This window comes from Crocodylus siamensis, chromosome 15 (genome assembly GCF_052110815.1).
Source record: "Crocodylus siamensis isolate JL-2025a chromosome 15, ASM5211081v1, whole genome shotgun sequence".
NCBI classification, from domain to species: domain Eukaryota; kingdom Metazoa; phylum Chordata; order Crocodylia; family Crocodylidae; genus Crocodylus; species Crocodylus siamensis.
In genome coordinates, this window is record NC_143409.1 from 19435596 (window position 1) to 19452306 (window position 16711).

At 40.1% G+C, this 16711-nt stretch overlaps 1 protein-coding gene across 1 annotated transcript in view; it reads left to right on the plus strand.

Moving 5' to 3' along the window:
- Nucleotides 1-16711, plus strand: part of LOC149852198 (NAD(P) transhydrogenase, mitochondrial-like) — an 87479-nt gene that overhangs the window by 35500 nt on the left and 35268 nt on the right. Inside the window, exons 7-13 of the mRNA XM_090028251.1 lie at nt 778-965; nt 1586-1719; nt 4893-5084; nt 7825-7978; nt 9719-9880; nt 11403-11513; nt 16092-16237. Of these exons, the coding sequence (XP_089884377.1) occupies nt 778-965; nt 1586-1719; nt 4893-5084; nt 7825-7978; nt 9719-9880; nt 11403-11513; nt 16092-16237 (1087 nt within the window). The remainder of the gene's footprint in view (nt 1-777; nt 966-1585; nt 1720-4892; nt 5085-7824; nt 7979-9718; nt 9881-11402; nt 11514-16091; nt 16238-16711) is intronic.

The window sequence follows — 16711 nt, forward strand, 5'->3', positions numbered from 1 at the left end:
CTCTGCATTTCATCCTATTTTGATAGTTATAGGGCCTTGCTCTTCTCCAAGCTTTGATTTCTGTATGCAGGCCAGTGTGAGTCCATGGAAGTCAGTGGAAGATCTGCCCATGTGCAGGGGTTTCCTGGAACACACTAGAGAACTGGAGCTTCTGTATTTGAAACCTTCAAATATTTAGCTGCTACAAAGACATCCTTTAGTCAAGCTATTGCCTTTAATTTTCGCATAAGAAATCAGTCCCTCTTTCCCCCATAATCACTTTTGTTTTAATTCTCTGGATTTCTTCCAATTTGTTCATATCAGACTCCAGAAAAGAATGCAGCATTCCAGGTACAGCCACATCAGTTCCATATGGAGAGGAACTGTTGCACAGTTTGATGCTTCTGTTGATACAGCCTACATCCCAGAAAGGGGGGAAGCAATCCAAAGAGGAGGAAAAAATCTGATATACATTGTAGGTAGAATGATTTTAGAATTCAGTATTTACTCAAATAGTTCCAGGAGACATCACCTGCTCTTAATGAGGTCATGTCAGCAAGGCACACAATAAACCCCACAGTGGGACTGTTTAGATGTGTGCCCTTCCTTGGTGCAGGGACTTGCTTATGCAGAATTGGACCGGTATTTCATTGTTTTTCTCTAACTTAATCTGCTATCTGCTGGAAAGAACTTGTCAACAGTTGTTACCTTGTAACTGGTATAATTTTGTGATCACTGTCTTTATAAAATGATGAAATGAAAAACCCTGGTATCTGTCATCTCTGTCTTGGTGTGCAGGCCAGCAGCACTGGAGCAGTTTAAGTCCCTTGGATCAGAAACTCTAGAAGTGGACATTGCAGAAACTGGAGAAGGGGTTGGAGGTTATGCAAAAGAAATGTCTAAAGAATTTATTGAAGCAGAAATGGCATTGTTTGCTAGACAATGTAAAGATGTGGATATTGTTATTAGTACTGCTCTTATTCCAGGTAAGACAGAGCTTTATGATTATTGCAGAGCTTGAAGGTATGCTTATACCTAAATATCTAATGGCAGTTATACATGAATAGTGGCATTGGAACTGGGCCATAGTCAATGCCTACTCCATGGATTAGAGTACCTTATTCTTGTTTTAATAATTATCTAGTAATTCTAGGTTCAGACTCAGAGGGTGTCTATACATGTGCTCAGGGATGGGGAGGAGCCATTTCACTTAAAGTGGTTCCCTGATAGCTAATCTAATTAAAATAGCCCACCATTATGTGTATTAAACCCCCTACATTTTAAGATGGCGATGGGAGTGCTTTAACTAAAGCTCCCCCACAATCATTTTAAAATTCGGCCTGGAGGTGGGGGGTTAACATATGTGACGGTGAGGTGATGCTAGAGCGTTCTAAGAAGAATGTGAACCAGCACATCTATAGGCAGCCTAAGTTATTAGTTGTTTGTTATTTATTTTCAGTGGCAAACACAATATGCCAGATGTTTTAGTTTTCCTTGCTCCCACTTTAGTTTGGAATTACTTTATATATATTTGGGTTTTGGTTTGTGGGTTTTGAGGGGCTTTCTTTCTTTCTATCTTTCTTTGGTTTCTTATAATTTCCCACAGGAAAGAAAGCTCCAATCTTAATCACTAAGACTATGGTGGAATCAATGAAGGATGGCTCAGTCATTGTAGACCTTGCATCTGAAGCTGGGGGGAATGTGGAAACAACTCACCCTGGAGAGCTCTACATTCACAAGGTCTGTAGTATAGAAGTCAATGCTTACAAAAGTTTGAAGTGCATAGAAAAACCAAGCACTACTTTAAAATTGTTGGAAGAAAATACAAAGTAATAAACATTAAAGTAACAAAGATTTTGCCATGTTTCCTTGAAGACATCCTATTGTCTTACGATATTCACTAATGGATGGCAGGATAATACAGGAGAGTCTTTCGTTTTGCAAGTAATGAAATCACAAATCGGAATATTATTCAGACGCCATTGCATCTTTGAAGATTGTATGCTTCATGATTTTTATAAGCATGGTTACTGTATTTTTAATAACCATAACCATAAATGCATTTACATTCCTCCCAAGAGTTTTGTTAACAAGCTATTGGAGCTGTCCAAAGTCCAAACATAGGAAGAGGGAAAGAGAATTGATCTAGAGATGCATTTTATTTGATGACTTATAAAAGCAGTAATGGGCAATGTCTCTATCTTACAGTAACAAGCTCTGGATTTTTACAAAGAGAATAGCCATTTTCAGATGTGGCTTGGAAAAGGAAAGACTTGTATATTCATAGGATGTTAAAAGGAGCAATTATTTGTTTGTAGCTAAAGTATTTATTGTAGTATTGACTAAAAGAATCATGCTTTGTTGATTCTATCTCCTTCCTCAAGATACATTTGTTTCTATAAAAGATAAAGTGATAGAGAAGGCTTAAATTATTGCAATTTCTTAGGTAGCCCAGTGTTTGCACATGCCAGGGCAGCAATTCAAATGAAACTAAGACCTTTGCATTTTTACAAATATTCAAATTAAAGCAATGTTCCTTATCTAATTTCCCCTATCCACCATCACTAACAAAATGTTTGTAAAATCATGTATGGACAAAAAAACTATAAGATAAAACTAATACGAAACTCTGCATTTTTTTCATTACCTCCTGGAACATACTGGAGGCATATTGTCAAGCTTTTCTTTGCAGGCACAAGTGCTACAAACTTACTTAAAAAAAGAAAAAAAATGTGGAGAGTCTCTTGTGGTAATTTGATTCTAGCAGCTGGTCCTCTATGGGAAAAGAGAAAATACTGTGAGACTCGTGCCAAAAATTATGAGTGTAGCAGCACTGCTGGTTTGCCTTCCTTGCTTCCCCTAGCTATCTGCCTCTCATTGAAAATATCCCCTGGGCTTGTACAAGATTTATAGCCAGACCTGCTTTAAACCAGCAAAATATTTCATTCAGAGAGCTGGTTAAGAATTTTTATAAGATTTTGGACAAAAAATGTGGTTTCTGCATAAGCATCATTTTTCCCCAGGAAACTTTGATTTTCCTAATACTTTTCAATTTTTCAGCAGGAAAATAAAGTAAAATGTATCATTTGGGTCAGACTCTCAGATTTAAATATTTCACTGCCTGGAACTGAATTGAACAATTTTGCTTTGGGTCAGCATGATATTAAATCTGTCTTCCTGAGTTACTGTTATGCCCACATGGAATTGCAGTTTGGATGCCTCAGGTCCACATTCTCCCCTGTGGTCTGTCTTCCCTGGATGTACTGTAACTCTGCTGATGCAGGGCTCTTCTGTTCCAACAATAGTTAATTTTGCTGTGCCCTCTCAAGCAGCAGGTGGAATGCGAGGCCTACCTGCTCATTCAAAAACATACAGTTAGTAACTACTGTACAGGAAAGATAAGAAATCAAGGTATGGGTTTTCCTCAGCTCATGGTAACAAAACCCTGAAATAGGGAATGAAGAGACAGGAGAAGAGCTTGGAAGATGCAGCCAGTATCTCTTGACTGTCATTAAGAGGAAAATTTCCCTGAAGCCACAGCACTACATAAAGTAGGGTTCTGTGGCTGATACGAGCTACAAAGATGCTATGAAGTCTCTATGCTCTTTTCCAGTTATTCAGTTAATTTCCCATTCTTATTACTGCCAAATCAATTGTCTCCACCAGGGGGTTGTGAATCCCCTACAGTGGAAAACTATTTCTATAAATGTTCTTGGCAAAGAAAAGATTCCTTCTGTGTAACTGTCCTCCAAAAGTAGAGTGGTGATTGATCTTCACTACCTGCCTAACTCCTATAATAGCTTGAAGACTCTGCATAATTTTTCTATTTTTTTTCAAATTTCAGAATTTTATACTTTTTTTCTTTGAAAAGGAAATGATCTTTGAAGCCACTAGGGGTCACCATGACTTCACTGCAAGAGAATCAGTCAGAGTGCCCCCCCCCCCGCAAGGAACTAATGACTGTGCATCTTGTTGGAGTGGGCTTTATGTGAATGGCTGGAATGGGGCATAAAGCCTTAATAAAATCCTTACAGTGCCTGCTATATGTCTTTTTCTAGACAGTGGCTAATATTCTGTGGCTGTGTTCTGGAAAGCCAGCTGCACACAGCTGCCCAACTGACAGTGTTTCCATTTTAACTCAAACTGACTTCTTCTGTAACTGCCATACTTGAATATCATATCCTTAGCCTTATTTCTGAATGTGCATTGCAGCCAGCACCTGTGGCTACATATGGGATGAGTTGGCAGCTGCAAGGTCCAGATGGCTAATACTGGAATGCATTGTAATGATGATAAAATAAAAGGGAAAAACAAGAATTTAGGGCACTGCATCGAGGTCAGAACATATGCAGTTGTTTTGAAAGTATGGGATTAAAATGGGGGTTTTTTTTGATAGACTATACTCTTCCACTTTCAGTCTGTGAGATGTTCATGAGGAAACATCCTCTTCGATACAGTTGAAGTGTATTAAAAATGGAGCTATCTAAAAGCATATCTTCCTCCTGGGACTCACTGGAGTGCAATTAAACTGGGAGACGCATTGTGCAATATGATTCTTATCAGACAAACAAGAGGTGTTTTCAAACGCAAAAAAGTACTTGACGACTTATTCTCAAAATAAGCACCATCTGGTTCTGAAGCCAGTTCCCTGACTGGCCTCCCAGCTTGTTCTGTTGCTGGCTTGCTGACAAAATTGCTGACTTTTTTGTTCCTGCATCCGAATAAGCTATTAGCTTTGAAAGAAAGTCTCTAACTTGTAAAACAAAGCTTTGGTAAGGCATGTCTGCAGTCATATGTGAATGTGATTTACTGGCATGTTTAAAATATTCATCAAATCTATGGAGAATATGTGAACGGTTTTCAAGATAATACATTAAAAAGTTTGACATTAGTTTATTTTTCTTTCTCATCAGGGTGTGGTGCACATTGGTTATACAGACTTGCCAAGTAGAATGGCTACTCAGGCCAGTAGCCTTTATTCCAACAACATCTTGAAATTATTAAAAGCTATTTCTCCTGACAAAGAATATTTTTATTTTGAGCCAAAGGATGATTTTGATTATGGGACTATTGATCATGTCATTAGAGGAACTATGATAATGAAGGTGAGTTTTAAGCTAATTTTTATAATTTTAAGAAATGGCTATAAAAGTGTATTGTGAAGGACATGAATGTTTCTGTTAGCCACATCTTAATAGATGAGTTTATATTTTAAATAAGGAGTTGTAATCAGGGAAACATTTAGGGTTAAAAAAAGAACAACAGAAAGATTAATAAAAGTGTTGATACTCTCTTTTTGACATTCAACCTTCATACTGAATTTGTGATTCATAAAGAAGGATTCAGTACTAGGGATTGGTCTGTCATGCTGTAGGAGATATGAAATCAAATGTTCTATTAGATTTCTTGCTCTGGGGTCAATATATGTTGGGAACCTGAGGTGATGTATTCAGGCAAGGGGTGAGACCGTGAGTGGAGGTGTGCAAGCTGTGTGGGGTTCTTTAAGTGACATCAGTTAGTATGAGAATCAGAGAATCAAAATTAAAAGGATGAAACAGATCTTGATAGAGCATCTGATGCGTCTCCCTTTACTGGAGCAGAATCAACTATAGCTACACCTGACAGCTATTTATTTAACATCAGTGTCCCAGTGATGGTGATTCCACTGCCTCCATAAATATCTATTCTGAAAACAATTAGAAAGTTTAAAAATGGCTTTGACTCAGGTTTCAAGTGAGGTGTTGTGGTCACAACGTAGAATGCTAACCTCAAGGGGTGTGCAAAATGGGCCTTATTCGATTCAGATTCAGCCCGAATTAGGGACTGTGATTTGATTAATTGATTCACTGATTTGATTCAGCTAAATCCGAATCTGAAGATTTGATGCTGATTCAGAGAATCAGTGATTTGGGCATAGACCCAGCTTTAAATGTTTTTTTCTACGTACCTTGAGGTAACAGGCACAGCTCATGAATGCTGAGATGCTGGTGTGGATGGAGCATCACACAGGTGCAAGGGAGCACATGTTCAGTGACGAACCTGGAAGTGGACCAGAAGTACTTCCGGTTTACTTCCAGGACCACTGGAGAGCACACAGGAGACCCGCCTGCAATCTCCGGCTCAGTGAGTAGCCATGGGGGGACCCCAGGTGCCCCCCCAGACCCAGGAGGCAACAGTCACCGAGCCAATGGGGGTGCAGAAGGGCCCCCCTGCACCTGGCAGACCCGGAAATTGACTAGAAGTGCTTGTGGTCCACTTCTGGGTCTGCTACTGAGCATGCTGGGGAGCCCCCCATGCTCCTGTGGGATGCTCCATCCACCCCTCCATTGCAGCATTCACAAGCTGCCTGGCACCTTGAGGTGTGTAGAAAAAACATTTAAAGCTGTGTCTATGGCTGAATCGCCAATTTTTCTGAATCTCTCTGAATTGATTTGGAGGGTTCCGATTGGATTCAGAGTGATTAAAGGGTCTTCTGATTTGATTTGGATTCGGGGATTCAGCCACCAAAATGGGCCAGATCTCTGCTGAATTGAACAAGGGACCGAAGCTTCACACAGTCCTACTAAGCTCCATACAAACATGACCAGAGGCTCTGCTGAACGCTCGAAGGCCCTGGTGTGTGGAGGTGTCTTTCTGAGCTAGTCATTTTAGTATGGGAGTAACAAGAGCACTACTGCTTGAAGAGACAATATAACTGAATCTAGAAATGTTCTTGCTTTAGTGCATGGAAAAGAAAATAAGAACCTCGCAATAAATCATATTGTTCAGAGCCTCTGTCTTAAAAGCAAGGATCTGCATACCTTTATAAACCAGTGACTGGGAAATGAAACCTAAGTTTAAATGCAAGAGGAACAACTTCAAGTACATGAAAACTAAGATTACTTATGTGTGTGTTGGGATTTTTCCATACATGAGAAATTTCTTTGGGTAGGCTGATTTTTTGCAGGGACGTTTGTTTGTTTTAATGGAAGAAAGCACGAAGTGAATTTCTTTTGATACGGTGAAGTCAGACCTGTCCAGGATCCATATCTGTCTGCAGGTAGCACTAAGATAGGGATGGGCAACATGCAGCCCACAGCCCAGATGCAGCCCACCAAACCATTCCATCCAGCCAGTGGGACCACGAAAAAATTTAGAAAATTAATATTTATCTGCTCCTGGCTGCCTGTCATGCGGCCATCAATGGCTTGCCAAAACTCAGTAAGTGGCTCTCTGCCCAAAATAATTCCCTGCCTAAGCCAAAGCATCGTTATGCACAGTGATTAAATATTGGCAGGTTGGAATGACTTTTTAGTAGAGGACTCATTAGAAAGAAGAAATGAATTCAGGTTCAGTTTCAAAGCAATATTAGATTAAGAGTCAGTTTGTAATTTTTTTTTTGCTTTATTCTTCATATATTTATTTTTTATTAGGGTGAAATACTTCAAATGTAATAGTCTAAAAATGCCAGACCATATTCTGTCCTGTGACTCTTAGTGGGTTAGAGTGGACAAAGATGGCTTTTTGTGACTAACAGAACTCAACAATCAGTGCCAATTTGGCAGATCTAAGTTTATTTAATTAAAATATAGATTAAAATTTCTGATTTATGAAGAATAAGGATTTTTAATATTTTTAATAAATTATATTTTAGAATAAATATACATTATCATTACAATAATAAAAAGTAAAGGCCAAACCCTTGTACCTTTACTCACATGGATAATCTCATTGACTTCAGTTGAACTGTTCATGTAAGTAAATGCAACAGGATCTGGCCCTAATAAAGCTACAGAATCAGCCCATTATTTTACAGAGGGCAGACACACAGAAATCCACAACACTGATCATAATTTTTTCTAATAGGAAGGCAAGACTTTATTTCCAGCACCTTTACCAAGAACAGCACCACCTTCTGCTCCTGCTAAACCAAAATCTGTGCAGGAGTTAGAAGCAGAGAAACAAGCTTTGATCTCACCATTTAGGAAGACCATGACATCAGCTGGAGCTTACACAGCAGGTAAATGATACACCAGAGAAATTTGGCTATATGAGCCATTTTGTTTGCATTCCCTATATTTCTAGGAATAAAAGTAATTAAACCAGTTTGTGAAATAGATCTCTATACACTGTTTTAATATTGAACAGTAGCAGAAAGGGTTAAATAATACTTCTAAGCTCCTGAGTTACTTTCCAGTTGAATGATGGGCAAGAAAAAGAAACCTCAGGGAAACACAGAGTGTTTTTTTAGAGACTCAATCTTAAGTCATTGTCTGTATAATATTACCAAAAAACGTGTTGTGCTGCTAAATGCATATATAATAACGAGCTAACATTGCGCTGTTCAGGGGCCAGACTCCAAACCCATTGAAACTGGCATATAGACCCTGATAGACATATGAGGCATTTTATGTTCTGCATTTCCAGGTGTTGTTGTTATGACTATTTATACTTGAAAACATACTACTTAAACGGAAAGTAAATCAGATAACAAGGTTTTCATTATAATGAATAGTATTCTCTCATAAACAGCATGACACTATTCTACTATTAAGTTTCTTTGAAAAGAACAAAGGGTAATGAATAAAATACAATCATAAATGTAAGTAAAGAGTCTCCACTGTCTAAACTCCTGTGCCAGATAAATGAGCAACAGCAGGAGTAACCATTAGCCTGAGGAAAGGGATTTTCTGGTGGTGGAGAAGAATGGTTTTTAAAGGGAGTTAGAAAAGGATCTAAGAACTTGCTTTCAATTAGTAATCCTTCCCTTATTTCATCTTATATGGTACTCCAAAGATTCCCATCACTGTCTCATCACAACTATGATCTCCTCCCAGTGATTTTGCTATTGTCATTGCCAGGTTGTGGATAAGTTATTAAGTTTATATCTGCGTACTTTCCTTGGCATATAAGCACTTTATTATCTGACTTTGGAGATTTTTTTTCTTCAGTTAATGCTGAGTGCTCTGTATGCACTTTTAAATGTTTCAATAAAGACATTTCCAGCTGGTTAGCCCTTTAAAAATTAACTCCCCACCACCAGCAGATTTTGATACCTTTGCTTATACTGTGTATTACCTTGCTCAGAGAATACTCCCATTTATTTCACTAGAATGATTTGAGTAATAAGATGCTACTAGATGAGAGTAAGAGAGGGAAAATCTGGCTATAAGTAAAAATATATTTGAAATCATGTATTTATGACTGTGGTGTACAACCTTTATCCAAAATGTAAAAACAGTTTTTGAAATTCTACCACATACAGTCAAACAGACTAGTACTGAAGGCAATGATGGTTTCTCTCACTAAGTATTACTGAACTGTTTGTGTGGTCTGCCTGTTTTAATAATGATCAGATGTGGTACACTGTGGTCTGTTTCCTACTAATGCAGTAAAGGTTGTGAGAAATTACTGGAGAATCTATGCCATTTTTCCTTTGTTTTTGATGGACTTTTTCTCTATGATTTGCTCAATCTGAATAGTTTACATTTCACAGATTTTACTTGTTGGCAGCTCTGTGTCTGGGTCCCATGATTTAAAAAACAAAATTAAAAAAAATGTTCTATTCTTGGCTAGGTTTAGCTTTGGCAAAGACAGAATAAAAGTTAGGCATACTGAAGTATGTCTGGAGGCGTCTCCTGCTCCTGTTGATAGATAGCTATGGTAAAGCAGTGGGAACATGGCTGACCTCTTGGTCTATATTTTAAGACTAATAAAGAAAAATGTTCTTTTATTCTTCAGCATATGTTTTTATTTTTAGGGTTGACAAGCATTTTGGGACTGGGGCTCATTTCTCCCAATTCTGCTTTTACCCAAATGGTGACTACATTTGGGCTTGCTGGAATAGTTGGTTATCATACTGTCTGGGGAGTCACCCCTGCCCTGCATTCACCGCTGATGTCAGTAACAAATGCAATTTCTGGTAAGTGAACTTGTCTTCTTTCTCCTTGTGGGTATTTCAGATCTACAATCAAATTCAATGTTAGGATACTTTCAGGTGGAGAACCAGAGACATGAAGTTCAGTGGCTTAGCCAAAGGCAGGTGTCCTGTTAACTGTTACTGTAGGACTGGAACTCACAAACCTGAGGTCACTTGATAATGCTGTCTTTATTCTTTAGTTGTAGCTGAGATTAATTTCCCCACACAAAGCTCTCACTGACTGCATCCCCCTGGAGACTTGATGAGAATCATGCTTTTATAAGAATAAAGTAAATACAGTAGCTTTTACTTTTACTGCCCACTATCCTAATGTGAATGATGACAAAACCAAAAAGTGAGTGTGCCCTACGTCTCGTCTCGTCTCGTCTTTTGTAGGCTGTTTCCCTTTCCATGTCTTTCATTTGGCCTTGCCAGCTTTCACTGTGCTCTTGGGCCGCTATTGTTATATGGGAGGGAAAGCTCAAGGAGTTGCGCACAACTGTAATCTTACATTGGGAGCAGACTTCTCTCTGTAGTGCAGAGCTGGGGCATTTAGCAGGATTGTGCCAGGAGAGCATGCTGTCTCATTTAACAGGCAGCTGCCTTCTATATGCTTGTACCGTCTTCTAAGGATTGTATTTGTTGAAGCATAATCCCTAGCTCCCCCAAGATGGGCAAATCCATGCTAAAATGAGCTTGTGGAGTTAAGGCACAGTTCAGTTCTGGGGTGTTTTACAGGCCTCTAAAGCCCCTAGCCCATCTTGTGAACTGTGTAAATAATGAAAAATAATATTGCAGTGCTCTTACACGTAGTTTACTGTACATCTGCAACTTGGCAGAAGCTGATTTCTGTTAACCAAGATCACAGCTAAGATCATGAAACTTTTTTTCACTTAGCTTCTTCAGAAGCCTCTGCAAGTATGATTGGTTCCATAACAGCTCATTCCACAGCACCTTAGTGCTGCTTTGAGTTTGCTGATTTTTATGACAGAGCCTAGGTCCAACCTTTGGAAGAGGGGACACTGATGGGTAAGGGGATAAGGATGATAGGCAAGGGAGAAGAGGGTACAAGGAACAGATATAGAGGAAATATGAGTCAGAGGCTGAGGAAGAGAGAGGAAGAGGATTGGAACAAACAGCTAATCAACTCACCATACAGGAAGTCCAGCAAAAATGTAGAACTCTCTGGGTGGCTGAAAGACAGCAGAAGCTTTAGCTGCACATGGAGTATTTGGCTGTGCCCTTTCTCCCAGTTTTCCCCCAAGGCTTTGTGGTGGAGTGTAAAGGTGGGAAACCCACCAAAGTCCTAGTGTCTCCATGGAAGCTGGGGATCTCAATGTACTATTCTGAGTCCACAATGCTGAGAGGAGTGAAGCAACTGTCCAGCTGTCATACCTTATTTCTAAAGTTGCTCCTGCCAATACCAGCAGGAGTCATTGCTTGCTTCTGGTTTGCAGTGAATGAATTTCTTATGAATTGTTTATATGTACAGTTATGAAGTATTGATTTATTCTGGTTTGTTTAGGTCTTACTGCTGTTGGAGGTTTGGTATTAATGGGAGGATCTTACTTCCCTAGCAGTATTCCTCAAACCTTAGCCGTAGTAGCTGCATTTGTTTCATCTGTGAATATTGCAGGTGAGCACCGTTTATTCCCCATATCTTACAATAAGTGTCTGTATGTGTCTAGATTACGTTTTTGTACATTTGTATAAGTTACATTTGTATGTGTTATGAAATTCCATCAGCTAACCTTTTGTATCTAAACCGGGGCAAGTTTCTGGACCGTACTATCTGACTATATCAAATATGTACTATATTTATTCAAATATGGGATGAGATTTCCCCCCCCACATCAGCATGAGGAAAAAAGCCTTATGTCTCACATTCACATACAAGGGAACATCATTAAATACATTGTCTATCATTAAACTGCTGCCAGAAGTAATGGAAACCAACTATGAAGTTGATTAAATGCAGCAAACACTGAACATGATTATAAAACCCATGGCCCATATTGAGAAAACATACTGTTTTTTTAAAATTATTATTGCATGTCCCAGGCCAAATTGGTTCTGAATTCTGTTGACTGAGCAGAGCTCAATCATTCACGTCTATGGTGCTACCACCAGCAAATATCCCACCTCCCAGACTTTTCAGCTTGGGACTTCAGATACTCCCGAATCCATAGCAGGCATCCTATCTACCAGTCCCGAGCTGGAGGCCTTGGCATTCAGATGCCCCCTAGACAAAAGGCCAGAGGAACAAGCTAGAGGGAAAGCCTGAGAGCAGGGATACTAGCACAAGGATATGTTAGTGTAGCCAATGTGAATATGATATATACTAATGTTTCCTTAGTGCTGACTCTTTCAAACGTTATGGTGAGCCACTGCATTGAATACATTTCAATTTCTTCACTCCCACAGCTGAGCTCCATTTCCAGTGAGTCCTGTTTCTTCACCAGCCTTAAATATCAGCAAACATCAACAAACAGGGCCCCAAACAGTTCATTCAGAATCCTTTTGTCACGCATTCTCTTAGCCTGTTACATCTGATTAGTGTGACCCCTCCCTTCATGAAGTGGAGCTGGATCAAGTTCCCCATCTGCATATACTTTGCTGGAGGATCCTGAGACTCATTCCATTCATGAGTTGGGAGCTAATTAGCACATGGCTCCTTTCCGGGGGCAGGGGCATATCTGGAGCACACATACATACTGAGCAGTGCTGAGCTGTGGGGTCACCATGGCTTGAAATGCTGTTGGCTTGGTTTCAACCAAGCGCAATGAACTGTCCGGTAAATCATGACCCTTTGGTTTTGCAGTAATATGCATAGTTTGTACTATATAAAAGGTACAAAAGTGCTACTTAAAAGTGTGTTTATGGACTTCTGTGCTAAAACGTGCAGCAGTTTCAAAATAGACAAAATGCATGAATTCTGGATGAACTAAGCATATAGGCAAATGATTATCAGTATGTTTATTTCAGGGTCAGCAGGGTCAGACAGTAAGGAGTGGGGAAGGGTCTGCAGGGGTAAGAAGCTGTGGGGGGCAGAGGGCAAAGGGGCTATCTGACCCCCAAATTTATTTTCCTTGCTGTAGCAGAGAGAAGAACAAATCCAAGGCAAACCTTGAATAAGTAGATTCTGTACCTGGAAAATTATAACAAATGTATAGATTTTTCCATCGACAGAGTCTAATTATTGGTGGGTTGTCTTCTATTCAGGGTCATCTTATATTTAAGTAAATACAGTATGTGGCACACTAGGAGGCATGGAAAATCGTTTAGCCAATCTCATGAGACTCTCCTGAATCTCACAGAGATCATGATTCATGTTCCATGGGGCATATTGCCCAAGGAGCATTAAATGGCTTTGAAATTTGTACTTGCACACCCTTTGCATGCAGAAAGTATTCATTTGAACTCATGAATTGGGTTGTGACATAGGTTGTGTCTTATTTGCATGCACAAACAGACACTATATCTGTGTGCCAAATATGCATGTCCAAACTGCATTTGCAAATTTAGAATTTGAAGTGAGTCATTGTGGAGTCCATTTATAATTTGCTGAAGTTGAACATTTTGCAACCAGAGACTTTGTCTCCTGGCATTTTCTTGCCTGCTGGAATTTCAATGGACAGGGGAATAGAGAGAATGATTAACTGGATCCTACCCTAAATAGAGTTTGAGGATAGGGACCTTATTTTGGCCCTAGACACATTTTAATTCCTACTGACTTTTTGCACAGAATATTAGATGGAAATAACTTGTTTTTCTGGCCACAAATGGCTATAGGGATCTTGTATTAGAAATGAAATTGTTTCATAGTAGAAAAACATTAGTTACCCTGTAAAACCTCTCTTTTAAAGAATACTGCTAAGGCTAAGTACAGTCAGATATGACTTTTCTTTCCTTTTATACCATGAGTCATCAACCTTTTACTAATAGGGGCTGCAGGGGCCTCTGACCAGGCAGCTACCCTGGGCCACTGATCCATTCCTGTTGTCCGGTCATCCCTACTCTGTGCAGAAGGCTAATCTTTCACCCCTGTAATTCAGCCTCCACAGAAAAATATGTCACTGAAAAATGTGAGGAGCGAGAATTTGGACTGGCTAATTTGGCCGAGACCATAAGCAGAGGCTGTAGTGGACTGCGAGAGAGAATTCTTCTGTACGGGGCAGAAATGCTGGAATAGCAGCAAGGGATTGGATGTCCATTAATAAAACACAGAACATAGACCAGATCAGGTGGCTGGGCAGGAGTAGGGGCTTGGTGAGTGTTTGTATAACATGGACTAGATAAGACCTTCATGGGTCAGATCTAGTCCCTTCTTGGGCCAGATTTGGCACATGGCCCACAGGTGTTGGCCATGCTTTAAACTGTGGTCTACTTCCTATGAATAAAGTTAGGTGCCTATATTGATGCCCCAGGGGTCAGTCCTGGAGCTGGTTTTGTTCAATATCTTCATCAATGACCTGGAAGATAGCATAGAGTACACTCTCAGGAAGTCTGCGCATGATACCACGCTGTGGGGGGTAGTAGATATGCTGGAAGGTAGGGCTAGGATTCAGAGTGACCTAGACAAATGGGAGGATTGGGCCAAAAGGAATCTCATGAGGTTCAACAAGGTGATGGGACAAGAAGTCATAATCTTAAATTGCAGCAAGGGAAATCTAGGTAGGATGTTAGAAACAACTTTCTGACTATCAGGATGGTTAACCATTGGAACAGATTACTCAGAGAGGTTGTGAAATCCCTTTCCTTGGAAGTTTTCAGGAGTAGGGTAGGCAAACAGTTATCTTGAATGGTTTAGACAAGGGGTGGGACTAAATGACTTAAGCAGGGGGTGGGACTAAATGACCTCCTTCCAGGCCTATTTTCCTATGATTCTGTGGCATCTGAAATATCAACAAGGAAATAACTACAAAGATTTCAATAATTTCTAAAGCAAGTAGTAACATCATATTTGAAATTGTATAGTGGTTGTAGTTGTACACTCATTATGGTGGTATGATCCCATTTCCGTAGTATCTGTACATCTTATACCTTTTCTTGATGAATTACCACTGCAAAAATCCTGCCAAGTTTGTAAGTGCTATTATCTCCATTTCAGAGATTAGGACTTGGGGCAAAGAGAGGCCCATCACCACCTAGGATCTATTTAGTAGAGCAGAGACTTGAACCCAGGTCTCTCAAGACCTTTCTCATGTCCTAACAATTTGACAATCTTTCTTCTCTCTAAAAGAAACCCAATGATATAGAACTTTCCTAGACCATTAGACCATTCTTTATTGGTGAAACTATTTTCCATTCACAATATTTTTTTATATATGTAAGGTTAGAGCAAGCATATATAGAACTGAGTAGAGGTTGCAGGGTTGTGGTGTCCTTGCAGGAACTCCTTATTCAGGATGGGAGGCATATTGTTCAAGATGTGTGATGCCTGTTGCTTGCTCTGTGTTTTCTAAAAGAGCTGTGATATGCACTTCTCTCTAGAGTTGGCCAGCTCAGTGGGCAAGTAAAACCATAATCTTATATATGACTGTAAATTACTTCCAGTCTCAATCACTCTATTGGCTTGAGCAAAGAGACTGTTGTGGCCATCCCCCCAAGCTATGACCTTCAGGTCCAAAAGACCTGCTTCATGGCTACTATTTCACTCTTAGGACTGCTGCTTGTTTGATCTAAATTGACAAGCCCGTATGATGGCCAGTGGCACACCAGGCAGTCCTTTCCATAGCCTGCTCTTACCCAGATCTACAAATAAATGTCTGCTATACTCTTTAGTTCAGGGAGGTGTTCTTGTGTGTAGGGCAAACTGTGGGCATAGCCTCCCGGAATCTTCTCCCTCTCCCTTTGGATGGCAGAGTTACAATAATTCTGCTGCATCCAAAGTCCCTGCACTCACAGAAAGGAGCAAGCAGGTGGGATAATATGGCCTTCAGTGGAGTGAACATGATACTGAAAAATCATTTTTAAAAACCATTGAGTTACATAATAGAATTGAATAGAATAAAGTCCAAGTGGAAACAAGTTGTTTCCTAACAACATACAAGATCAAATTGAAACTAATATTTGCAGACTATTTGTAACTGAAATAGCATCAGGGAGGGTTACCTCTGTGTTCATATACAGAGGTGCTTTGTATTTATAGGAATCTCTAAGTGTATATTTCTATCTGCTCATTCTTACAGTTCAAACTTGTATTTCCCTACAGGTGGTTTCTTAATTACACAGCGAATGCTGGACATGTTCAAGCGACCTACAGATCCCCCTGAATATAATTACCTCTACCTCCTCCCTGGAGCTGTGTTTGTTGGGGGTTATGCTGCCTCTCTTGCCAGTGGACATAGTATTGAACAGGTCAGACAATGTCCCGATTTCTGTTACTCAGTAGTCAGGTTAGGGATCTAACCAGCTAGCTCAGCCATGAATGACTGGTGCCTCCCAAGACTGGTGGGACACCATGCTGGTGAGCAGCAAGTGGGGACTGCCTGCAGACACCACCAGTCATGTCAGCAGCAAGGAGGAGGCGGGTGTGAGTGGTGATGGCCCTCAGAAGCCAGCAGCGGCTTTGGTGTGGCCAATCTCGGGGTGGGGGGCATGTTCCCCCCCCCGATGTCCCCTCTAGGTGTCACCTATAGGCTCAGCTGTGCTAGCAAATCTAGTGATGCCAGCAAGTTAAGGCCCTGCTTCTGCAAACACTTACTACTAGCTGTTGTATTTAATGATATATGCTTTAAGGATCATTCACAGTAGTAAAAACTTGGCAGATTTGGGTCCTTAATTTATAGCTGACTCATTTGCTAATATTCTACATTTCTCATCACTGGGTCA